The sequence below is a fragment of the Falco naumanni genome, chromosome 7 (genome assembly GCF_017639655.2).
Source record: "Falco naumanni isolate bFalNau1 chromosome 7, bFalNau1.pat, whole genome shotgun sequence".
Taxonomy (NCBI): domain Eukaryota; kingdom Metazoa; phylum Chordata; class Aves; order Falconiformes; family Falconidae; genus Falco; species Falco naumanni.
In genome coordinates this window covers 18,149,266-18,174,999 of record NC_054060.1, presented here as the reverse complement: position 1 = coordinate 18,174,999, position 25,734 = coordinate 18,149,266, and the positions used below count along the sequence as shown (strand labels likewise).

The following is a 25,734-nucleotide window of genomic DNA, read 5'->3' as shown; positions in this document are numbered from 1 at the left end:
GTTTTGGGAGTGTTTTGTTTAGGAGCTAAGGAATTTTATTTATAATTCTTCTGTGATATATGAGGAAGATCTGTTCTTAAATAGTGTTTTTTCATGTTAGACAGGTGAAGAATGTCAATACCTTCTGGACTGCTTAAGGGAAAACATTCTGGGTTGACCTCAGTGTAGGCAATGGAAGAACCAAATCCTTAATTATGCAGACTGAAAGGTTTCTTTGAGATAACATGACTGCTTATTGCTCCAGTAAATGCCACTAAGGAATATATTTTTGTTGTGAAACTCTCAAACATAACTTTTATGGTTATTAATGATCTCAAGAAAAAAACAAACAAACAATAACCAAACCTTTACTGCAGTCTGAAACAAGTAAAGTGCTCTTGGATGGGAGATACAGGTTAGGAAACATGCTAAGATAGGATTTTTTTTTTAAACTTACAGAAACACAGCAGTTAATCTACTAAAATGGGCAGATGCAATGAGCTATCTGTTCAACTGGAATATGTAGTCACTTTAGCTGTAAGTAATCTTTCAGCATCGTTTCCAAGCTGCTCCTAGGCTTCAGAGCCTTTTATGTGAATGTGTCTGTCTTTACCCTACTAGTAACTTGTACTTTAAGTACAGTTGATTAAAGCTGGGTACCTTGTGTAAGATGTCTCGGAGATTTGAGAAGCATGCTATAAAAGAAACTATACGTTCATGATGTGTATCTCTTATGCTAGTAATTTCTCTTTAACAGGCTTAGTGCACTTTAATTTGGCTTTAGTGCACTTCTGCCCACGCAAGTGTCCTAATGTTTCTCTCTGTTTATAGCTGTTCCTTAATGAGGTCAGCAGTCTGTGTAGGTGTGTGCTGCACAACACTCTGTAGTAATTGATAATACCTGTTTGGTGTGTTGGTTTTTTTTCCCCCCTTCCCTTCTGCCGTTCTGACCTCAGTACATGGGATGGCAAGGATCACTCTACAGGGGATGTAGAATATGTTCAGCCTGTTGAACATCCATCCCTTCTTTTTTATGCTCTTTTCACGGGGCCAGGCTATTTACTAGTTTCAGTTTTGAACTTCCAAACTATGTTTATTTCAGTTTGCCTTATCTGCACTTACCCAAATCTGATTTTTCTGTTCTCTTTTTATCTGTGCACTATATGCAGACATGGTATGAAGCTTAAGAAAGCCTTAATATATAATTCCTGATATTACTAGAATCTTAAAAGGTGATGCTGCTGTCCTGTTTTATTGTTGTAATATCCTTTGATGCTCTTTTCTTGGCTTGATTTAGTGGTGGCTGATTCTTGACCTATCTAGCTGGAACAAAAGAATAACAGGATGTTATTGCCTAGAGCAATTGTTTACTAAAAAGCGTGTTCTCTGTTGGACTGCTCAGACATTTTTATATTGGCTTCCTCAAAAAAAGCTGTGTAGTAGTCCAGCAGATACTACCATTTTATGTTTTACATTAATTTAACCATCCTGGTTTTGGTGTTTCCTTCTGTCCTGCATGAATCTTTTCTGTATAAGTATATTAAAAAAGCAAACCCAAAATTTGAAGCAAAGATTAAAATAGGAAAGCAAATAAAAATAATTTTCAAATAGTGATCAAATAAGTACTCTGAAAAACTCTTCTCCTAGTTAAAAACCTTTATCTTCTATTGCTATACAATTAACTTAACTGGATTTTGTATGTATTGTACACATGTCAAACTGCTTTTTCTGTGTGGTGGTTGTTTATCTGCATCTTACTTCAATCCCAAACCTGCTGTAGGGTTGGGATGTGTGCAAACTGAGAAACGGATTGTAACTTGCTGAAAACTCCTGTAAAATTGTTTGGACTTGAAGTGTTTACATTAACATCAGAGAGTGCCTTTATAGCCACTGAGTTATCTAATAGCATGTTATGTGTGGTTTTTTTCTTACTGCTTCAAGTGAAGGAGAAAAGTTGGTAGTATAATATGTTCATAGTTGAGTTATTGGATGTTACATTAATGACTGGAAAAGGTAGAAGCCTCTTGCTGGTGTAACATTATAGTGTTTCAATGCCCAAAATGAAAGAATTTGAGCTTTTTCCCCTGCCCCCCCCCGACTTGGGTATAGGCAGCAGCTAAAACTTCTAAAGTGACAAGTTACAACTCTTTGTTGTGATCTTATTGTGAATCTTACCACATATAGTTTGTGTAGGAAATATTTTATTATTTATAGTCCATGGAATTAGCAACATGCTTCAACTGTATGCATGCATGGGCTCACACTCAAAGCCTGCATCCTACCTTTGGGGATCTTCAGATGAGGATCACACTTCATCATCATTCTCTGGTTTATTCAGTATTTTGTACTACAGTAATCACTATGTCACCATTTCTAGATTTGTGCCTTCGTTCTCACCCTTTCATCCTGCATATGCTTTTTCTTGTGTCTTCTGCTCTGTCTTGGGCTTCCACAACAAAAGGAGGAGTCAGTCTTGCAATTGTCATCAGCATTATTTTCCTACCATGTGAATGTGGGAAGGATGAGGGTGAGAATGGACAGTGTTAATACTTGTCCTTTATAGTCATTGAGTATAAACAGCTGTAACCCAGGCAAGACCGTTCAATTCTGATAAACTGAGCAAGTTTTAAACTTAAAAGTGTGAGATTTCTTTCCAAACACAATCCACTTACAGAAGTGCCGCTTTATTTGTTTGACTCCTGCATTGCTGTATAGAGTACACATTTTAAAGACAATGCCTGCCATCCTGCGATACTTTGAGGTTACTGTGACACAGAAATCCTTTTTATGTATCCCTGTTAAAATAGTTTTAAAGTTATTGATTGATTACATATCAGCTCAGAAACTTTCTATTTCATTGTCTTATGTACTATCCCTTAGTCAATAGATTCATTGTTACAGACTGTGAACATGGCATGTCTTTGCAAACCCAGCTATTTTGACCAGTTATATCTTGAACATGTACTTCAGAATATACTGATAGGAATAACAATAGAATAATGATAAAACCTGGAAGTTCATAATAAGATAACTAACTTGCTGATTCAGCTCTGTAAAGGATGTTTTGTCTGACTTAATCAGACGAAGAATTTTTGGACAGTTCAGTCTTTGTAATATGTGGTAGCATTATCCTCCTCATATGTCCCACCCCTTAGCTTTAAAAATATATAACCCCCCCAAAATAATTTATCCTTGAATTTGTTAGGAGCAGACTAATGTAAACGGTGTCATTTGGACTTCATTTGTATGCAGCCACTCCAGGCTGATGCAGTAGTTTAACAAATACTTCTTTTCCCACACTGTTTTTTTACCAGATTCATATTGGGGTACATGTATTCTCAGAGGGAACAGTTTAACAGTTCACAGTTTTAACGGTGAAATGGTCTGCTTGTATTTTATATATGATGCTGTGTTGTGAGCTGTTTTTATGTTGTCTCACCCCGCCTCGTCTCCAAAGTGGCTGGCAGTCAAATGTCAAAAGAAGCTGAACATCCTTGCTGCATCTATACAAACAACCCCTGCACAGCTGTGCCCAGAGCTGCTGCCTGTGATGGGCTGTCGTGTGTGTGTGTCTCAGAAGTGCATGTCCGCATTGCAGAGCAGATGGGTACCAGGGCATTAAACCTATAAGACTCCTAGTGTGTTCAAAGCTGCAGTGAACGCTCTGTCTCTTCAGCTGTACAGATGGAATACATTCTGACCGACCCCTTCAAGTTTATGTTGGGACTGCAAAAGTGTGGGTAGGCATTTATGGCCAGGAAGGGACTCTTGAGGAGATAAACTGGTCTGAGAGAGCAGTTTTCTAGATGAGCTGCAGTGCTGCTAGACATAGCTGGTGTGTACCTGGCTACTGACTAGGTGCCTATCCCTTTCCATGCCACCAGCACCACTGGAAGCACCACAGTGGTGGAAGAGAATAGCAAGACAAGATTGAGAGTGTCTGCAGTCAATGTAGAACAGGTACAGGCTGTAGCCTGTGTGTTCTTGGACCATGAGAACACCCTCGGGTTGTAGCTGCCTGTGGATCTACAGAAGGATCTCATGAGCACTGTGAATGAAGAAGAAAAGGTTCAAAATGGCCTTTGACCCAATTAAATTTTGGTTTTAAACCTATTCCCTTTGGATGCGAGAATCGAGTAGCTGATGCTTTAGCCCTGTGCAGAGCTTGCATAGCCTAATTTTTGGCTGCATGAAATGAACTTCAGATAGTCCTGGAATTCTTTGGCTGTTCATCGCTTTCTGGGATCAGTGTGTTTGGGGCAGCTTTTGTGAGCTGTGGCAGTTGTTCCTTAGCAATTCTGTCATCGGTGAGAGGGGAAAAAAGGTCATATGGTCACAGTGCAGACCTGTATCCTGTGAGCAGGCCTCTGCCTCTTCCAGGATGTGTGAGGTTGGAGCAAAATGGGTCTGCCTGGTGTAAAGCGCTTCTGACTGTCTGTGGATTGAGCTGTCTGTATTTCTGCTGGTCTGCCTTGCTCACTAGTGTGACCAGAGACTCTCGTAATTAAGTATTGCCCTTGCACATTAGTGTGGTTTTTTTCCTGAAGTTTCTAGCCTTTATAGCTTGGAAAAGGAAGAAGTGGACCTTTCAGTATCACCTATCGGTTTAAAAAAATACACAAAAAGGGGTGTGGTGAGTTTTTGCAGGGTGAGAGTGGTTAGTGGAAAAAGTGAAACAGGAGATCTGTGGGGAAAATTCTTGTGAATAATTCAGAGTTGTTTTTTTCTTAATTTTTTGTTAATCTAGAAGGATATTTCTACATGGCAGTTCATAAGCAGATGTCAGTTTGCTTATTTGTTCTGCTGGCCTATCTAAAATCCTGTAGCTGTCCTAGTTTGCCACTGACCCCAAACAAACAATACTTAGTCTTTCAACAAGGCATGTTTAAATCAACCTCCAGCATGCCAGCCTCAGGTCTGCAGCTTCTAGTTTCCTGAGATCATGTATAAACCAACTTACCTGAACGCTGTTTTACAGAAAGACAAATTCAGATCTCTATTATGATACAAGGAAACCAACCAAGTGGTGAAGCCAGCTTTAAAATCTGAGTAGTATGGATCCAATTTCTGGGATATCCCCTGCGTGGACTACATTGATACCCTGTTAAGCTTGGCCCTGAGTTGCCCATGGCCAAGAGCATCTCATTGTCTTTACTTTACTCATGCTCAAATAGCTGAGAAACACTTGTGTCTAAGCAGCTAAATGCAGATTCAAGAAGAGGTGTTTGTCTTTTAGGGTAGTGTATCCTACATCAGCATATTTTTCTGAGAAGGAAATGGGGAGATTGTTTCTTGAGCTGTTTTCTGTCAGTTAGGTCCCATGTTCTGTAACTGAGGACCCTGCTTTGTTGGGAGAGGGTCATGGTGCACTGAGTGAAGTGCAAAAGTGCTCAGTGAGAGCACAAATGCACACATAGACTTGCTGATGTTGTATGCTACTGAAGGCAAGTAATTGACAGAGATAAATAGGATGCTGTTTTGAAATGTTAAAAGGGTGACTATTTTAGGATATTTGTGATGTATAAAAATACTGACAAATGGCTCTTCTTAATTTGATGCCACCATAGTATTATTCTTTCATAAATCTGGTGAGTTCTTTTGCTGTCATAAAACATATTGGTAACGTTATGTGCCCTAATGCCTGGTCATTCATGACTATGAATTTTGAAAGCGTGGGACACCTACTGGTGGTCAGTGCTGAGTGAAGTTTGTTGTTACGTCTTTTTTTTTTTTTCTTTACTCCCCCCCCCCCCCCCCGAACAATTAGATTTCCTACTAGGAGACAATTTTCTTTGAGGTGGAGGTGGAAGATAGACTTTTGATCTAGTTGGAATTGTCTTGGCCAGTTGACTATATTGTCAGTAAGTGGAGATTGTAGATGTTCATCTTGGTCTCCTGGCAATCAGCTCTAACTGTAGAGGGTGGGAGAAACTTGCTTGATGGGTTTTTTTTTTTTGGTTTATTTTTATTTAGTGGTTTGGTTTCAATTTTACCTTGCTAGCCAGTACTCTCTGCCTCAGGATTAGCATGCAATTCTCTGTTAGCTTTACGAAACCTCCAATTAGTATTGATTAGGGAGTCCAACCCTGTGGCTATATAGAGGATGATAAAACAAACTTTCAGAGTGCTTTCTACAGTCTTCTGAAAGCACTTTCAATCATATGTGGAATTCAGGAAGGCCCCAGAGACAACATCTGCTGCTTCACCCATTGCTCTTGGTATCTGTTTAACTCTTTAACCACCTAGTTTGGATCAGCTTTCCTCACAAGTCTCTCTGACTAGCTGTTGCCTACAAACAGTCCTTCATTTGCAGAGCTTTTTGCTTTCCAGAGAAACAGTGCTTATTTGTCTTCTTCCTCTGACATGGTCACAGCTGTTGGGATTTTTTTCCTCCTCTTGAATTCAGTAGCTTATCAGATGAGCCATGTAAGGCTCTGCACAGCTATATTAATTAACAGGAGTAGTGCAATCACTGATGTCACTTCTGTGAAGCAGTAATCTGGATAATGTGTAACTGAAACAGCGTTTTGGTTTTTGAAATCTCATACCTTGCTGACAGGTAATTTCAGAAATCCCGCTATTTTGAGCACGGCCTCTCCGTGCTGCAAAATAAAAACAGATGCAAGAATTCTTTATTCTTCCCTTTTCCCAGAGTTCTTTACTTCTTTATTAATCTGTTCTGGTTTCTTTCCTGGGGGAAATGAATGGGGTGTAAAATTTATGGTCAGTCTTCTTTCCTACTCTCTGATGAATGCCAAGATACCATTAGGTGAAAACTTGATTGGTCCATATGCATTTGTCTGAGTGGCAACCCATTCCTTGCATCCTAACAGATCATGTGCACCAGAAAATGTGATGCTGTTCAGAGCATGTTCTCACAAAAGTCCTTGCCTACTCTGTACAAAAGATGGCTTAGAATTGCCTGCTGAGAAACGGGAACTGCTCATGGAAACTGTTCCCAGATGCTCGCCTTCCTGTGAGCAGTTGGGAGCGTTAGCAATCGCTGGGCTCTGTGAATTGTGGCAATAGCAGCTTGCCCTTATCACTGCCCTAGGAGAAGACCTTCATGTGTGCTGTGCAGTACATAGGTACTGCATCCAGTCTGATACAAGTGTATTGCAAGGCCTGCCAGGGGAAGGTGGTGACTGCCACTGCCAGAACAATTTGGAATTTGGGAAAGAAGGCTGGCTGGAACAGTTGTATGCTAGGTTAATAATCCTGCCCTGTGGGGTTAAAACACCCAAACTCAAACCAAAATCCCATACCTTTAGAATGCTGAGAAACAAACAAAAAAAATAATTGTTTTTTAAAAAAACAACCCAAACCCTACTCTAGTGACTTACCCGCTTTTTCTGGATTCTGTGTCTACCATCATATGTGGGTACAGTGGTGGTAAGACTTTAAAAGGGTTAATGGTAGAATAAATTTGCTGTTGAAACTTTGAGCTGTTTCTGTCTAAGTGCATTACTTAAGTCTATAGTTCTCACTGTAAGTTCAAAATTATGCCATTAATTGCTTGTAGCTTTGTATATAAAAAATAGATCTGAAAAATAAATCTGAACACCTCTTGAGTTATTGTCATTTTGTATTTTAGGAGAACACACGAATTGTCAGGGTGAAGGTTATAGCTGGAATTGGCCTGGCCAAGAAGGATATCTTAGGAGCCAGGTAAGAATATATGTTGTCAATATATTAAGGCATAGCTGCTTCTTTATTTTCTTTCCATCGCTGTTTCAGTAAATCCTGCTGTTCCTCTTTCCAAAAACATGAGAAATGTTTTAACTGGTAACCTTGTAAAATTATCAGAGGCTATATAAACATGAAGATACCTGTTTTCTTACCCAAGAGTCACCTGGATAAATGTGCATTGGCAAAGCAATGTGTGGGGAGGTTTAGTTCTCTGCATGGTAAAATAGTTCTGCCATGGAGGATAGATACATGTATATATTTTGCTTCGGGTCAACTACAGCTAAAATAACAAGAGTACAATTATAATCAAAATTCTCATCTGTGCTTTAAAGACTTGGAATGAACACAATACTAAACATGGGTAGCAACAAGACTATTTCCACTCAAATTATATGCAGAAGAACAGCATCCACCAGTTCTATAGATGTGGGAAATGCATGCCAGTGGCTGCAGGCTCTGGGTATGTACAAATTTAAAAGTTAACAATCCATGTAAGGGAAGAAACAAATCAAGTGGCTTAACGTTTACCACAGGAAAGATCAGACTTTTGAACTGGTAATTGAAATGCTTTGTAGGATCTTGTAGATTTGACAAGTGGCAGCATGCAGCTTGTACTAAAGCTACTTTTTCTTCTGGCCCGTATACAGAGGGTCTAGAAAAGTACTGATAGGTTTAGTATTAGTTCTGCTATCAGCTGCTTTGGCACGTGTACAGGAATGCTGTTATTTTAGCACTGGCAGAATTGTTATGTGTGACATTGGTTTAGCTTTAGGAAAAAAAGTTGTGATATTCATATTTTCCTTAAAGCCAAACAGTCTCTCTTCAGGTTTGTTTTTTTTCACATGTGAGTTTTTTTACTTTAAACAGAAATCGGGCACCTTGTCTCATGATCATAACTTAAATATGTGAAAACCGTATGCTGTTTTGCTGTGTGGCACAGTCTTGGTTGCCTTTTGTAACTCATCTGTTTGAGCAATTGAATGCCTTGAACTCTGTTCATGAAAAGTGAATATTCTTAAATTGTTTTTTATTGTGCCACAGGAAGGAAGAAAAAATACCTGAGGCAGTAGGCCATTTTAAGCAACCAAATTAGGACATTGGCATTGATAGAAAAATTCAGGTTAAACTCTGTGAAATTGATAGAACATTAATAAAAACACTGCATGTTCAAGGAAGTACCTCAAGTTCCAGGTGTTTTAGATTGCTAAAACCAAGATGTTCAATACTTAAAGTTCTTTCAATTGCAGCTGTTTTCTTTTCATGTATGTCTTGTTGAAATGCATGAGGGTTTAGTAAATCTGTTCTCATGAAGTAAGAACTGTGAAGGAATAGAGAATAAAACTGTAATGATACACAGAACATAAAATGGCGTAGCTAGTATGGTCATAATCAGTAACGTTTAGTCTTGTGTCTAAAACTATTTAGAAAATGATGGTAAGTACATGTATATGGTGTCCCTAAAGTAACTCTTAACTCCTAGTTTCATAGCTTCTGTTAATTTAAGCCTTTTAAAACTCAACTGCTAATAATGCTGACAAAAAAAAAAAGGATGTATAACAGCATGCATATCTCTTTCTTTCCCCTTCCCAGTGACCCATATGTGAAAGTGACAGTGTATGATCCGGTGAATGGAGTCCTTACCAGTGTTCAGACAAAAACTATTAAAAAGGTTAGCCATCTTATCGTTATGGGTGTGGTGGTTTTGTTTGTTTTGGGCTTTTTATCAGACTCTAGAGAAAAAGTTAATACTGCAGGAAGTGGGAGAATTAATATGTCACCTTTTTGAATGGACACAGGGAAAGGAGTGTTCCATGACCTACTCTGTTCATGGTGTTATTTTGATGTTTTCTCTTCAATAGTTTTAATGAAAGGTAGAGAAAGACTAAGGGGTATAAGGTGAGTACTGATTCAAAACTACATCACTTGTGGAAATACAGGATTGTTCTGATAGAATCATACTTACCTGGCAGGGGAGACACCATGATCAGGCAGGTGGTTTTCCTGGAAACTACCTGGAAGGGGGTGTGTAGGCAGGGGGGGGGTCGATCTCTTCTCCCAGATAACCAGTGACAGGACAAGAAGAAACGGCCTCAAGTTGTGCCAGGGGAGGTTTAGATTGGAGATTAGGAAAAATCTCTTCACTAAGAGGGTGGTCAGGCATTGGGACAGGCTGCCCAGTGGTGGTGGTGGAATCATCCATCATCCCTGGAGGTGTTTAAAAGGCCCATAGATGCAGTGCTTAGGGACGTGGTTTAGTGGTCGACTTGACAGTCCTGGTTGATGGTTGGACTTGAAGATCTCAAAGGTCTTTTGCAACTTAAGTGATTTTATGATTTTCTGAGATCTTTAATGACAGAAGAAACTTTCTTGCTGTACAACTACTATCTTTTTTATGTTTGAAACACAAACACAGTTTGGTGTGTTCCGTTGTAATTCATGTGAACTGTGCAATTTGACGATACTACTCATTTATCTAGAATACCTGCAGGAGGTTCATAATTTCAGGATCAACATATGTTTGCATATAAGCATGTGGATAGTTGACTGAGAAGGCAGTGATGATTGCTGAAAACAAACCATAAATTAACTGATTTGAACTGCATAATGAGTCTTCTGCATCCATAGCATTAGCCAGAATCTGAGAGTACATAAATTGTCTCTATTCTGCACTGTGTTAAACAGTAGAAAACTCCTATGACTTCTACCAGTGATAGCAAGATTATTTGTACTGTAAGTGGATTGTTACATGGGATAAACCAGAGGTAAAACATAAAAAAAATACACCAATATGGAATTGTCACTATAATAAATTCTGTCTTCCTTTTCTTCCCCCCATAGTCCTTAAACCCAAAGTGGAATGAAGAACTCTTATTTAGAGTAAGTGGGGGTTTTTTACAGCTTTATTACCTATGTTGAATATTATGTTTACACATTAGGGAAATGTTTTCTCATTACTTCAGCTTAAAATCAGAAACATGTCTATAATTAATGTTCAAAAAGGCTCACAAACTGCTTTTCTTAGAAATACGTTTGTTAACATTTCTATTTGTGTCAGAGTTAAATTTTCAGTCTTGATGTTAATCATCTTTGTTCCATGAATGTTTAAAAACATGAACATGGATTTTAAAACAGTTTAGGATAGCACCAGTCTTTGCTCGTTGGTCTTGATAGAAACATGTTGTATAGTGAAGTGGCACCAAAGTGTAGATTTGCTGTATAACTTGGGTCTTACATATTTCTTTCCTCCTGTATAAACATAAGAGGTTTTGCTGAAAACAAATGTTGGAATTCAGCATAAATTTTAATTATCAACATTTTTTTTCCTAGGTTAATCCTCAGAAACACAGACTCCTTTTTGAAGTATTTGATGAAAACCGTTTGGTAGGTCCTTTTGTGTTAATATAACGGTGTATTGAAGACTTGAATGAAAGTAAGTTCATCTGTGTTCAACATGGATTAAAAAAATACCCAAACAAAATAATCTTAACTTCTCTAACGAAACATAAAGCTAAAGGCAGACCCGATTTGTTTACTTATCTGACACGACCACACTTTGTGATGCTCTGAAACAGTTATATTATTATTCTTGATTTCTAATGTGTGTTATAAAAGTGTTGTTCTTTTATAGCACTTTTCAAATGATATGTCCACATTCTTTTGTGATACTGAAAGCTCTGATTGTGGGGAAAAATAAACATTCAAAGCAGTGTTGTGAAATGTAGGTTTCTCTGTACACAGTTGAGGAGTAGCATGAAAGAAAACGTGCATTTTCTTCGAAAATCTTAACAAGCGGACAGTGGATTGTGATTTTGTAAATAGGCATCACTGTGAAGGGCAGGTTGAAAGTAAGATAGGGCTAGCTTGTGCCTTTATATTCTTACTGAAATTCAGACTTATCCTCTGATGATGCTCTGGTTTTACGTGTGAAGATGTCCAATTACCTGTCTTTGTGACTGTATGTTTTATTGTAAATGAGTAAGGCTAGTAGCAGTACAATCATGATGCTTGTATCCTAGGGCCACTTCACAGATACTTCTTATCACTGGAATTTTTCTTCTGCAATACACATTTTCCTTCTGCAATAGTTTGAAACTAATAGGAGGGGTTTAGTGCTCTTTGGTTTGTGCTCCAAACGCTGTTTCATTCTGATAGCTGTTATAATGGATGTCTTTGTGCTTGGATAGTGTGTTGGCTATGAAAAACTTACTATTTCTTCCTAATGCTTTCTGCATATATTTGGTAATACGTTGTATGTTTTATGGAGGTGCTGCTCTGCTGAAGTTGGGAAGTGTGAAGTGTATGTAAATCTAAGTACAAACTGTCTAGAATAATTAGACTGAAGAAAGAAGCAGCTTGTTTCATGGTTATAGGCATTTACAGACTTCCCAAACAATTTACTACTTGACAGGTGGTACTACCTGTCCCAAGTATTTCAAATATGGTGTCTCTTTTATTTTATGAAAGCAGTTTTAAAGGGAATCACCAGCAGTTGTGGCTTAGTGGCAGATTAAATATGATCTTTCAGAATGCTCAGCTGTACATCTTAACTTGATGATACAGGCTACAGTGTATTCATGAGGTCAGAGTACCTTGTCCGTGAGCCATTGGAACATTACTGCCACCCCCTGGAAGCCAGGAGGCATGAATAGAAAGTCGGATTCCTGATTCTTTGTGGGAGAAAGCCAATACTTTCTTTGTGGTTTCCACCAAGATAATTCCTTAGAATTCTGTCTCTAATCTGGAGTAGATAATTTGTTTGACCTGTTGGCTTATGGGAGAGGAGCCGTTAGAACATTTTATTGGCATCAACTTGGAAATGGTGCTTTGTTTCCTATGTATGATTATATTTAGAGATCAAAGCATTATGACCTCATCAGTCACTGTATAGTTCTACAATAACTCCAATATTTTTATATTTTCCATCTCCTTATTCAGTGAATGGAAAAAGCTGTCTCCCTGTTTTACTAGCTTGCTCTCAGAAACAGTAAGTTTCTATCACAGATGTCTTGAGCTGTTTTAAATAAGTCAGATTTTTGCTTTAGCGTTGACAGGCTCCTCCCCCCTTCTATTAATTCATCTTCATGTGTCAGAAATCATAGATGCATTGCACTCTTACTAGGATACGCAGCTATGATCAAAAGGTGTTTCATCTTCCGTTATTTTAGGGGGCTTCAGTGTTAGTCAGCCTTTCTTTCTTCTACCTATTGGATGACTGTTTTAACTGCAGATGCGAGCAAGAAGGGAAAACTGAAATTCTTAAATTTGTCGAGACCTCTACCCAACAGATAATTGCTGCTTTATAAAAATGTATCCCAGTTGCTTTTATTTCCAGTAACTTTTAGGGATAAAATGAAGTCTGAACTCTCTGCTGTTTGTTTTTAAGAAATGTTGCTTTCTTGAGAACCAGGCTCAAAACTTCAATGTTAGACTTAAATTCAAAGTCCTGCTGCATCGCTTGTATCGCCAACAATAGGAGTTCTAAAATCTTTCTGTAGTACCTTCAAATTTCAAGAATGCCTGTCTTGGATTTGGTAAGGGAACACTAAATGTAGTTTTGTTTTGCTAACTTGTTGCAAACGATTAGTAGAATAAAGGGCTTGAGCAGTTCGTGGAGTCCGTGGTTACATTAGAAAAATCTGTCAACAAGGACAATGAGTTCACTTACGAGATGGACCAGTGAAGGGGCTAGATGACTTTTTGTTATGTCTCCCTGTGTTACAATAACTTGATGCAATTGTGTATATACATCAAATGAAGTGCCAAAATCCATTATTGATAACTGAAGTCGTCAATTATGTTAAGATTTGAATGGAGCTGTTGGTACTTTTCAAAAACCATGATTTAAATTTTTTTGTTAGGTCTTAATTCAGCAAGATAAAATTTTGCATTTTAAAAGCCATTTTATGTTGGCTAAGGAAGCTGTAGTTGGCTGGCTATACCTATACTGTTATAGCTAAGGAAAAAGTGACGTGTTGAGAAATTTCATTTAAATCTTAAGCCTGAGTTACCAAATTATGTCAGTTTATCATGTTCTTAAAGGGTTCTGTAGTAAAATTGGAAAAAAATTTTGGATCATCCCTTTGGGGAGAAACTGTTACTGCTTTCAGTAAAAAAAAGTATTTAATACACTGGTTACAATTTGTTGTGTATCACACTAAGTTGTTACAAACCATGCTACTAATTTGTTGTTGGGGAGAAAAGGACCTTTAAGAAATGCATTTTTCACTCTTTGCTCACATATCCTAGGGTGGGTTTTTTCTTGGTGTGGTTTTGGTGGGTTTTTTTTTTTGTTGTTTTTTGGTTTTTTTTTTAATATGTTGGAGTTCAAATGTATCTTTTTGAAACTGTGACCAAAAGAATCTTTTATGGTATTTTTCCTTTCGTCTTCTCCCCCTATCCAGGCCCCATCCAATATAAGATTAGAGGAAGTCCAGTTGGTAAAGCATAATGAAATAAATGAACTATTGTATTTGTTGGCTTTCTATGAATAAGCTAGTATTCATTTATTGCTGCGTTCTAATAATGGAATTCAGGTAACGCAGGTTAAGTAAGCCCTGGAGTATAATTAGAAAACAAATTTGTTGCTTGCAAACAGGGCACTGTGAATTTGATTCTTGGCCCTTTTTTGGGAAGGAGGTATAAATGTTAATTTTACTGCCTTCTAGCTTAAAATACAGTAAAGGTTAAATAAATATGGAGCAAAAAAACACCCCAGTACTATGACCTATAAAGGTATAAATGGCCTAGTGTTCTCTGCTGTTTGCACTTCTTCAGCAGCACTAAGTAACTTCATGTTAGTATGGTAACGTTTAGTACTGCATTATACGTGGCTTCTGTATTCAAAATACATTCATAGGCAAATGCTTTGTTTGTTTTTTTTAAATAAAATAAAACAACAAACCACAGCAACAAAAAAAAGAACACTTAACAGTTAAGCGAGATTCGAGATTGTCTTTTTTCAAAAGTCCCACTAGGTGCCAGCAAAGGACCTTTTTCAGAGGATATGAGCCAGTGAAACCTTCTGTAGTAATTCTCAATCCCATTACTCTTTTAAGAGTTAATGGTATATTAACTTCTTGACATGCTGATAATTTTATTTAAAAAATAGTCTTTAGCTGTGAATGTATGAGACAGTTTGTATGTAATTTTACAGCATACTTCTGTCATTGTGCTTGGTAATCGTATTTAACTCTGCATGCTTAGCTTAGTGTTCTGAAGTTTGTGTAGCTGGTCATATAATACATTTGCATGCAGAATTGAACTCTAATGAATGTCTGGTTATTGCGGGCTTCCAGCAAATAAGGTGAGATAGTTCAGCTTGTAAGTATAGTTTGCTTCTTTCTACCTTTAACAGAAGTAATTTGGCAATGTTAAAATATAAAATAGAAGGTTAATGTGGTAGGCTGAAAATAAATGCCAAATTATAAATCAGAATAACTTTTTTTGTTCCAATTCAGTTGCACCTTGCTGAAAATTATGACTCGGTGGGAGAGGTTTCTGCTGTGTGCAAATCTTTAAGACAGTGTGATAGCTTAACAGCATGTTGATTGCAAGATAATGGCAGATTTCTTTCAAGTTTTATTTAAATAGTGCAGAAAGACTTTTTTTTTTTTTTTTTGAAGGGGAGGAGGCTTATTTCACTGGTTTATGCATAATTCAGACCTCAGCAGTTTGCTAGCATGGTTACTATTTGGAAATTCAATCCTAGGCTTGATACTCAATTATATGGGACTTCATTCCTACCAACTTCCTGTAATTCTAAACCTATGGGTAAAAATATTAGTAGTCATACGCTGCTGAGGAAAGTACGGACACATTGACTCAGCTAGTGCAGCTGCAGCAGGAGTTGCTGTTTTAAACTTGGAAGTACTGGAAGTTTATTATTGTGTTCATTTATGCAAATTACAGAAGGTGTGCTTGAAACAAGGTCAGTAGTGTTTGTCAGTGTGTTGCAGCTGAGGTCGTTGGAATGTAAGTGCTTTGTAAATGAATGCTTTCTGACTGCAAGCAATCAAAGACGGTCCAGAAACTGCAATTCAACGAATGGCTGACTTATTTCAAGAGGTACAGTTTGGTTTTATTTAACACTAGTATCTTGTAGAAATTAGGACAAAGACTGCAACTTTTACGGGCTTTTACTGTTGTGATGTACTAGCTTTAGGTTCTGTGCTGCTGCCTGTAGCCTTTCTGCTGAAGGATCTTTGCGGTTTTCATTTGCTAACATGCGTGGAAATGAGAACAAATGGCACGACGGTTAAGATTGCATTTTGCTACCCAAAGAAGCAACACAGATCCATTATCCGAAGCCTCTGAAGATGTTTTGGAGAGTCACAATTGTATGTACTTCAAAAAATCGCAGAATTCTCCACCTAATGTTACAGAAATGAAGCTAACTCCTAGACAAGTTGCTTATGCACCTGTAATGCAACAAGTAATTAATCAAGAAGAAAATGCAGCTATTTCTTCATTTCAAATAAAAAAGAGCACCTCACTGCACATTTCCCTGCAGTCTAGAAAGCATAGTGGATGTTTTCAGTCTGGTGATGCTGTAGCTGCTGGTGAAGACACTTCATTCATTGGTATTGATAACGAAGGAAACTGTGGTGCCAGAATTGTCGTTGATCATCGATCTAATGATAGCCTTCTGAGCAATACTGCTTCGTGCAATGGCAGTCTCGTCAGTATTGCAGCCAGTGACAGTGGATCGTTCAGCAGTGCTGGCAGTGACTATGGATCATGTGCAAGTACCACAAGTGATGGAGGTTCTTATAGTAACAGTGTCATCAGTGACAGTGGTAGTGGCACTCTTTCGACCAGTGATGGTACTTTCTGTAATAGTGTTGTGTATGGCGATTCTTTGTATAGAAGCACTGCAGACAAATGTAATCCCTATAGGAACAACTCATCTCGGGAAGCTCTGTGTAGAAGTAATACTACTTTTGACCAGGACGATTTGTCGGTGAGGAAGAAAACAAAGATTCCACTGCGACGTTGTTCATCACTGGTTATTTTCCCTAGGAGTCCTTCCAGTACTCCTCCAGCTTCTCCAGTAAGCTCAGGTCAGCTACCACATAGAGGTGCCTACCAAACATCCCATAAACTAATTATTTCTCCTAGTGAGCTGGCACAAAAAGAAGATCACACTATTTCCAAGGGATGCCTTTCAACAGCAGTCAATGGACTTCGATTATCTAAAACAGTTTGCTCTTCTGGCGAAGTCAGAGACATTCGACCGCTTCACTCGAATACATCATTACAAGACAAAAGTCAAATGTCAAATAGTTCCGAGCAGGCAACCTGTGAAGAAGCAGCTGATGGCTTCTCATGTATTTCAGTTCATCTCACTCAAAAAGCATTTGCATCAAGCAGTGAAATGGTTAATGGCAGTTGCAGTCCGGAGTTAAATCTGAACTCCAGTGCAAAATACCCTTATTTAAAACTGGCACGTAGCACATCTGTGTGTTTACCCTCAAAAATAGATTCAGAATATCAGGTTAATATAAACGAACTAGCAAGACCGAATGCACAGCTGAGCAAAACCCACAGTGTTTTGCAAAGAAGCGTTTCGTTGGAAGGATCACATCAAAAAGTTTCTTGCTGTTTATCCAGCCTTAAATACAAGTGTCATAGTGCAAGGACGTCTCAGTTGCACATACAGTTCAAACCTGGGAATGAAGGAAAAACAACTGGTGTTAAGAAAAGATACGGAACCTCTAAGAGGGAAATGTCTAGCACTTCTTTGTGGAGGCCCCATAAGGTGAGTGTTCTGGTTTACAGAAAAATTTGACAGTGTTTTACAGCTGAAATTTAACGGGGAAAATAATAAAATTTACAATCAAGACTTAAACACAGTGATTTCAGAATTTCCAAATGGTGTCAAACTGTCACTGTTAGGAAGTTTAATTTTTATATTATCTGCAGTATTTGGTTTTTAGATTTGTTTTTTAGGATATGGTACATACAGTAGCGTAGGTGAATATGTCTTGAAGTGAAATACCTGTATTTAATGTATTATAAATAAATCCCATGTCTAGATAACCAGACAAGAAAATCCCTTTGACTTCATGTGAATAAGAAATTCTTGTTTATATTTCAGATGAAGTTGTGTAGTTTTAAATATATAACTGTTTCTTAGTAAATCAATAGTGATTACTAAAATTGGTAAAAATGAGTGGATTACTTTACAGACTTTTAGGTGTATTTCATATAGGCTTTATTTTACAGAACAGTTTGCTGTATGTAGAATTAAAGATAAGTAATATTTGAGCAGAGAAACTGTAAATACCATTTGTTTCTGTATACACCCTGAACCACAGGAATTTTCAGTTTCCTCTCCTTTTTTTTTTTCTTTTTTTTTTCTTTTTCCTTCCAACCGCTACTTCAGCCTGAGCAGTACACTGTAACTTAATACTTCTCCCAACAACATTGCTGTTCAAATTATAGTACTTGGTTCTAGAAGGCTTATATTAAATATATTTTTTTTGTAATAAAGCTAACGTCCAACTAAACTGCAGAAATGTGTTTGCTTTTACTAACTCCTCAGGCAGTTTATGTTGTTAGTAAGGCATAAGCCACATGAAATATGGATTTTAAGACTTGTTTCAATAACATTATGAAGACATAAATGATCTGAATATTATATCTTAGTTTTAATTGTCAATGCTGATAAAAGTGAAACAATCATTGTTTACCAAGCATAAATTGACACTGCTATCATTTAACTAACATGCTTGATTAAGCAAAAGGCTTTATGCCAAAGATCTACAGTTATGACAGTCCCTTTCAAAACTAGTAATATTGTTTGATAAACTTGGAGGTATTAGCCTGTAATTCACAATCTGTTGTTGCTCTTGGAGTAGTGCCTGATGATTCTACACTTTTTGGCTTCTTTGAAGTTTTCTATTGCTTTTTGGTTAAAAGAGTTTGAAGAAAAGTACACTTTCCTTCCTTGTATAACTGTGATCTGTGTTTAAGCTTCATCATAAAACTCACAGTGGATCACAGGTAGTCACTATGCATATTGTTTGGTGATTGCTCATCCCAAAATCAAACTGTGAAGTCAATGATAAATTCCACAATAAGCACAAACAGATTATGACATATTTTAAGTAGTCTGGATCTAGTTATTTTTTAAAAGTATACTGCAAAAAGGAAAACATGTTGAGTCATGCACTTCAAGTACATTTCTCATCAACTTGCACTGCTAGTTGCTGTCTTTAATGGCAGTTGGTATGTAAGATACATTTTAATACTGAGTGAATTTTTAAAAATTCAATTTAGGTAGAATTCAAGTTCAGGATTAGATTGGTAGCAAACATTTCCAGAAAACCTCATAGGCCACTGGACTGACAATGATTTGTTTCAGTTCCTGGAAGTGGTGTTTACAGTGGATTGACAAAATCTAAGGAAACTTGATTTCTTAAAGCACTTGATGGCATGCTTCAGTGGTAGTTGAGCATTTGTACTGTGGCAGCATGTTTTAAGCTTCCTGAATACTTAAGATTTCTTCTTCTGACGAGAAGATGAGAGAGACAAGTTTAAAAAACAGAAGTCTGAATCCCAAATTGGTGTAGTTATCTTTGTACATTTCATGTATTTGCAAAAGCTTAGATTTGTGCCATGACTACATACAAAACAAAAAGATCTCTGACATCAGAAAACTGGACACTAAAGATTTTATAGCAGTATACTTGTTTCAGATTCCTTTATGCAACAACAGGCACCAGGAGCCTTTCAGTTGTGAAATGGCCTTTTCAGTCTTTATGTAAAACCAGTTTTTATAGAATATCCTATAAAATGTTATCAAAAAATTTCCCCCCGAACCAAGCAAAAACCAAAGCTGACTCTATAGCAGTTGAGCAATTCACTGGAGAGAAAAAAAAAAGGATCTATTGTATTTGTCACAGACTATAATAGCAAATACAATAGTATTTATCCAATGGCAATCATTTAATTATATAGTCCAGTTAATTATCATGGTGTATTGTGACTCATTTAAAAATAAACAACTCCCGAAATATTTCGCTTGACTCCAGTTAGTCTGGCCTAGTATATTGATATGCTGAGTCTGGGTTCAAATTTAACAAGTTGATACTGGAGTAGCATTTAGTAATGTCAGCTATCTGTACAGAGCAGTCATGAAATCAAATCAGTGCTTTGGTCAGAGACTCGAGAGTCTGAAGCAGCAAAAGGTCTATGCATTCTTTTCTTACGTGCCTAGCTACTAGCCTTCAGCCACCTCATATCAGATGTCCTGCTTTCTATAATCAACAGCTTGTTAAAGGCTGACTTAAAAAAAAATTTATTTTTTTTTTGGCAAAACACCATTTCTCTGACAACTGGCCTTGGATTATTTTTAATTGACTTGAAAATTGTGGAATGGTGATGGCCCACATACCACAGCTGATCTTTACTGGAAACATATTGAATAGATTCTGCAGTAGTTAGTGGAATTTAATTTATGCAAAGCAGGAGGAAGAGGTAGTCCATGGTTGCAGCATTGGAGGTTGTCCTTGACTTTGTATTTCTGTTTTTAATGTTTTTCAGTGCATCTCTCTCTTGCTTAGGGCAGAAATAAATCTGCAGCTAAAGCATTTTGACATCATAGCTGTGAATTGGGAGGGTAGGCGTGAGTAAGGGAGCAGTTTACATGTCATCTTATGTATGTAAACTCTGAGGAAGGCAGAAGCAGTGACTAAAGTTCCACTTCTTGTAGATGATAAACTTTAAAAAAAATCTATGTTAATCTCTTCCACAAGTATAATACTATGCTGACATCCCTGCTGACGTTAGCCATTCCTTCCCCCTGAGTATCACTGCTGGTTAGATAATGTGAATATTATAAATGTACTAGCAAATCTATCTCAGCAACTGCATACCTTGAGAAGAATCCCTTACACAATTAAGGGAATCATTGTGTTACTGTCCTTTTGTTTACAAGTAATTCTATTCAAGTTTTGTCTCTAGTGAATGAAATACATGTTTTGAGGCCAAAAAATTTCAGGAGTGTTGTAAAAATCACCAGAATGTTTTTCTACTGTCAGGTTCTTGTGAAGAAAACCTTTAGTTGGAACTCTCAGGCTTTTTTTGACCAGGTCCTGGAACCCTTTTGTATCTGTAAAAGGAGATGCTATTTGAATCTTTCAGTACTACATTTAAATTTTGGACAAACAGTAATTTGAGTGGGCTGTGTGTGAGGATGTCTTCACTAAGTTACCTCCTAGCTGATCTGAACTTGCTGAGGGGACCAGAGCCTGTGCCTGGAGGTTTTTGATTCACTTGATAAATGCTGCACCACAAGTTAGCACTGAATAGTCTGAGGTTGTCTTCTCTTGCGTCCCTTTCAGATGTAGAACTTCAGTCTTAGCAAAACTCCTTTGCAGAAGGTAATGGTCCAACCAGGGAGAAGTGCCAAGAGAAGGGGAAGAAAACCGTGGCTTATCTCCAGCCATCTGCATCTTTTATATTGAGCAAAGGTGCTGCATATGGGTATTGGTGTCCCAATTCTGTGCAAGGAAGTGAGTGGAAAAGGTGCAGGTGAAGCAAAACATCAGAGGCAATGCAAGGCAAAGCACAAACTGACATCTCTTTATGCTATTGTGCTGTGATAACCTCATCACCTAATAATTTTCATATTGTTCAGTATTGCATATCTTGATCATGTTACAGGACTGTTTATGGCTCATTGCTGTGTCATGATATATGAGTTCAGTCAAGGAGAATTAGGGTTGAAAGAAAGGTGGCGTGTTTCTGAGGAATATGGTGACAATTATGTTACTTGCATCATGTAATCCTATTTATGTTGTGTCTCAGGCAGATTTTAAAGCTGAAGTATATATAAAAGCATTAAATGGAAGACAGTGGAAACTGTCTGTTAATCACAGTTTATAATTAGTTGTAGGGGATCTCCTTTCATGTATGTAAAAATGACCTGAAGTGCTTTGATTTGTACTGATTTCTTCTATCTTCCATCTTGCTTAAATGCAGAGTTTTGTTACAGCTGCTTCTTTACCTTTCTTCATGTTTTGAGCTTTTGATTAGTTATCTTCTTTGGGGGCAAAAAAGATTACCCACAAAGGATGCCATAAACCTTACAGTCAAGACTAGCTCAAGAACAGTTGCTACATGGAAGCATTAGCAAAAGAAGCAGTCAGTATTATTTAGTATCATCTCCATCCCTAAAATTTTTCTATGTTAGTTTTAGCAAGTTATATTTTGCAACAATGAACCATGTGTAACTTTCAGGATATGATCATGCTGTAAGGAACAGTGTCGGAGCTGTAGCAGAACACTTGAAGAACCCTGTATATTGAAGCTCTAGCACTTTGTAGCCACTAGCAGACACTACACATACATAGTAAAGAATTTATTTGATTGTGCTCTCTACAAATTATGCTTAACTTTATTCTGTTTATAGTCTGAAGCTGAACTGAGTTTGGATAGGTTTCTCTTGCCAATAAAAGGGGAAACTAAAACTTCAAAACCATGCAGAGTGGAGCTCCTGAAACAGCTTATATAAATATTAAATTATCCAGCCTTCAGGTTGATTCATGTCCTTTTAATCTACCATGAAAGAGTGGGGAGCAGTGATGGTGTGGCTTCTTTAGTATAGCCACAAGCTATAGTTATTCTGTCTCTTAAGGCTTAGAATACATTTAAGGATGTTTTAAGGTAAAACTGTCACCAAGGCAAGATAAAGACTTTCTTCACTTTACTCCTGACCAGCCAAATAACTTAGTCTTTCAGTTATGAGACCGTGGCCGTTGCTGTAATTTCTGTTTTGAATGGTGTATCGTTTTTGCTTTCTGTGAGAAATTGGATCAAAACTTTGGGTTAAACAAAAACATTTCTCAAAAATGTTATGGTGATGTAGAAATCATAGTTTTTGTAAGCATTATAGCATAAGACAGAAGGCCTTAACAAAACCAATAGTACTGCAGGTATTCTCCCAAGAATTGCCAAGAAGGTCAGCTATAAAATTGTTGAAATACATTCAAATACTATTCGCAATAGTTAGTATTAGATACCCATTACTGAAGGAATTTGGTAAGTAGCATGTCGATTTTTAAAATGACCAGAAGGGTCGTTACAGGCTACCACAACAGGCTGGTCTGAAAGAAAAAGTACATGGAATAGGATTAGGAGACATGATGTTTTGTGTTTACAAGAAGGGAGACCGAGCACTACTTTCATAAAAGGAAGTTGTGTCTTAAAAATCAAATTAAGAAATTACATGCAGAGATGACTGAGCTGGTTAATGCAGGACACTGAGCTTTTAAAAATATTTGACAAGAACCCTTAGCACAAGTTCTGAATAATACTCTCCAGACATAGGTGCAGAAGAGAAAAGCTTCCTCGTTGGTGACAGCTAATTAAAAGATAGAAAAACAAAAGTGAGAATTAGATTGTTACCTCTGAAGCAGTAGAAGATCTCATGGTAGTGAGTGACTAGACAGTAGAATGGACAATTTTGAAAATCACTGTTGATAAATGCCAAGTACTGCACACAGGAAAAACAGCTAACGATGCGTACACGGTAATGGTCTCCTATACTGGTCAGGGAATAGTTTATGTCATGGTGAGTGACTCGCTGAAAATGTCAGCTGAAATCTTGTTGACAGTTGAAAGGCAAATAGAAGGTTAGGATTTATTGGGAATGGAGTAAACTAACAAAATTAAAAACGCCATTATGGAGTTGTACAAATCCACATATGTGCATGGCATGCATATTTCTGGTCATCCTTTTTCAGGAAGTGTGTATAACAGAACTAGAAAAATACCAAGAAGGGTCACAAGATTGGGATGAGTTTTATGTGAGGAGACACCAAGCAGATCAAGGGCTTTTCAGCTTTGGGAGGGGAAAAAAAAAAAAAGTGGTATAAAGGCAGTTTTATAAAACTATAGTTCAGGGGAGGTGAATTTAAACAGAGAATCCATTCTTACAAAACACGTATGTTCTCATATGTGTTGCTGAGCTCACTGTTGTAAGATATTGTGCATACCAGAAGTAGAAATGGATTTCAGGAAGAGGTTAGTTAACTTGAAGAAAGGTCCATCAAAGGATGTTACATTCTCAGTATGTATTTTAACGTAAGGAACAAAAAGTCCCATGACCACTCATTCTTTAGAAACTGGGAATATATCAGAGGAAGTACTATTCTTAACTGCTGCTTTTATTATTTGTTTAAGCATCTGCTCCTGGCCATTACTAGGGAAAGGATACAAGGTTATACAGAACATTAATCTGACTACTAGGCTCTTTGGTGCCTGCTCAGGCCTTGCAGCCACCTAGGATCAAATGGTAGAAATGCTCTTTCCAGTTCTCCCCTCACCTTGGGCTAAGTGTGCTCTTCTGTGTTCCAACATGTGTTTTCTTGTCTTCCAGAAGTGGATGAATTTCACAGATAGAGTAAGCAAGCAAAACAGACTGGCCTTTTCAGGCAAAGTCATTTGCTTACAACTGACTTTCACCCTTGTCTGAAGGGGACTGCCCTGCATTTCTGTTAAGTGTCTCTGTTTCAAGTGAACTTTCTTCCTTACTCCCTGTGACGAACATAACATACTGATTGGGAATGCAGCCAGCAAAATGTTTGTAGCTCACTTCACTGTTAGTTTACAGATCTATAATCATCTCTGTTTCAAGAGAGTACATCACTTTTTTGCCATCGTGGCAGTTTATGGTAAACTGAAGAGTCTACAGATAGATATAGTTATTTTTTGAGACCTTAGGCTGCTTTCAGCTGTATCAACTGTAACATAAGCAAACAGCATTTGAGAAGGACATCAGCAAGTTCCTGGCTGAAGTTACATACTAACTTGAATTGGACTCATTGAAGTTAGGGTGCGTTAAAATGCAAATGGTACGCTCCAGCTACTCAGTAAGCAGAATGTGGGAAGAAACATAGAATTGGATTCTTTTAGATGTAGATGATTTCTCTGGCAGCCTACAATTTTCCTAGCATGAGGGAGAAGGCCCTGTTCAGTAATGCAAAAGCACAAGGGCTTTTTGAAGAGAAAGGCTTCCAGAATTTATTAACATTACTTTTTTTATATAGTAGAGTTTCTACCTTAGCCAGTTGTGGTGGTAATCATTGCTTCTAGTAAGTTCAATTTGGGACAAACATTTAGCTTATAAAGAATAAATGCAAAGTAGTTAAAGTCTGGCAAATTATAGTCTGATAAAACCCATGTCTAATGTGGGAAGTGTAATGTAACTTTAGTAAGAAATGTTGAGTTTATTGGAAATCAAGTGTAATAGCACTTTTGTTGTAAAAGTAATCATGGGTGGATTATTTGTGTTGTGGTTGCTTTGTGTCGTGGAGGTTGAGGCATTCAATTCACGTGACATAAAGGATTTGTAACTTCAGTGTAGCACAGCTTAAGACAAAACAGTAAGTTCTGCCGTATGCAGGTTGTCTGCCTACATGTAGGACTGGCAGCAGGTAGTTATGGGCTTGGAGCTGGGAGAGGTCTTGTAGGTAGGGTGTGGGGCTCTGATTCAGATCAGTGGTGGCTTAGGGCTAATGTGGAGTGCAGAAGAGCATGGAAGAGTGGCTGGCAGCACCACTAGCTGTGTGCTGGTGCAAAGGCCCAGGGAATTCCTGAGCTAGTGTTGATGTTGATCTTGGATCAACAGTAGCTGAGAACAGTAGACTTAAGAATGCTTTTGAAAACTGCTGGACTAACTTAGGAGTAGGCTGAGGCCATTCAGCCTGCATCCAGACCTGCTGTAGGTCTGCTGTCACAGAAACTTTTTAGAAGGGTTCTGTTATTTCTACAGCCTGGGTAACTGTTCAAGATTGCCTTTAGGGCTGGAAAAAGGCAGCTTACAGGCTCAACCTTATTTTATGCATCTGTACTGGACCTAATGAACTTCCCAGGAGTGAGACCATGATGCAGAGGTGCTCCAGTTGCTTGTCTGCCTTTTGGAGGCAAATTGGTTGTTTCTAAATTCTGTTTCCTCTTGCTCTGAATAACAAAAAGTTGACTGTGTATTGTGTCCTTCTGCTGAGTGTATTGATTAGCCAGTGTGGTTAACATCTGTCATATCTGGTTTATCTGTTGCTC

The 25,734-nt window shown here is 37.8% G+C and overlaps 1 protein-coding gene across 3 annotated transcripts in view; it reads left to right on the top strand.

Annotated features, from left to right (window-relative positions):
• NEDD4 (NEDD4 E3 ubiquitin protein ligase) overlaps positions 1-25,734 on the top strand; it is a 62,025-nt gene that overhangs the window by 5,480 nt on the left and 30,811 nt on the right. Inside the window, exons 2-5 of one of the 3 annotated variants that reach the window (XM_040600182.1) lie at positions 7,574-7,647; positions 9,259-9,337; positions 10,507-10,545; positions 10,996-11,049. In XM_040600182.1, coding sequence (XP_040456116.1) covers positions 7,574-7,647; positions 9,259-9,337; positions 10,507-10,545; positions 10,996-11,049 — 246 coding nt within the window. Of the gene's footprint in view, positions 1-7,573; positions 7,648-9,258; positions 9,338-10,506; positions 10,546-10,995; positions 11,050-11,079; positions 17,426-25,734 lie in introns of those variants that run through there. The other 2 variants (XR_005828805.1, XM_040600181.1) reach the window with 2 other exon arrangements.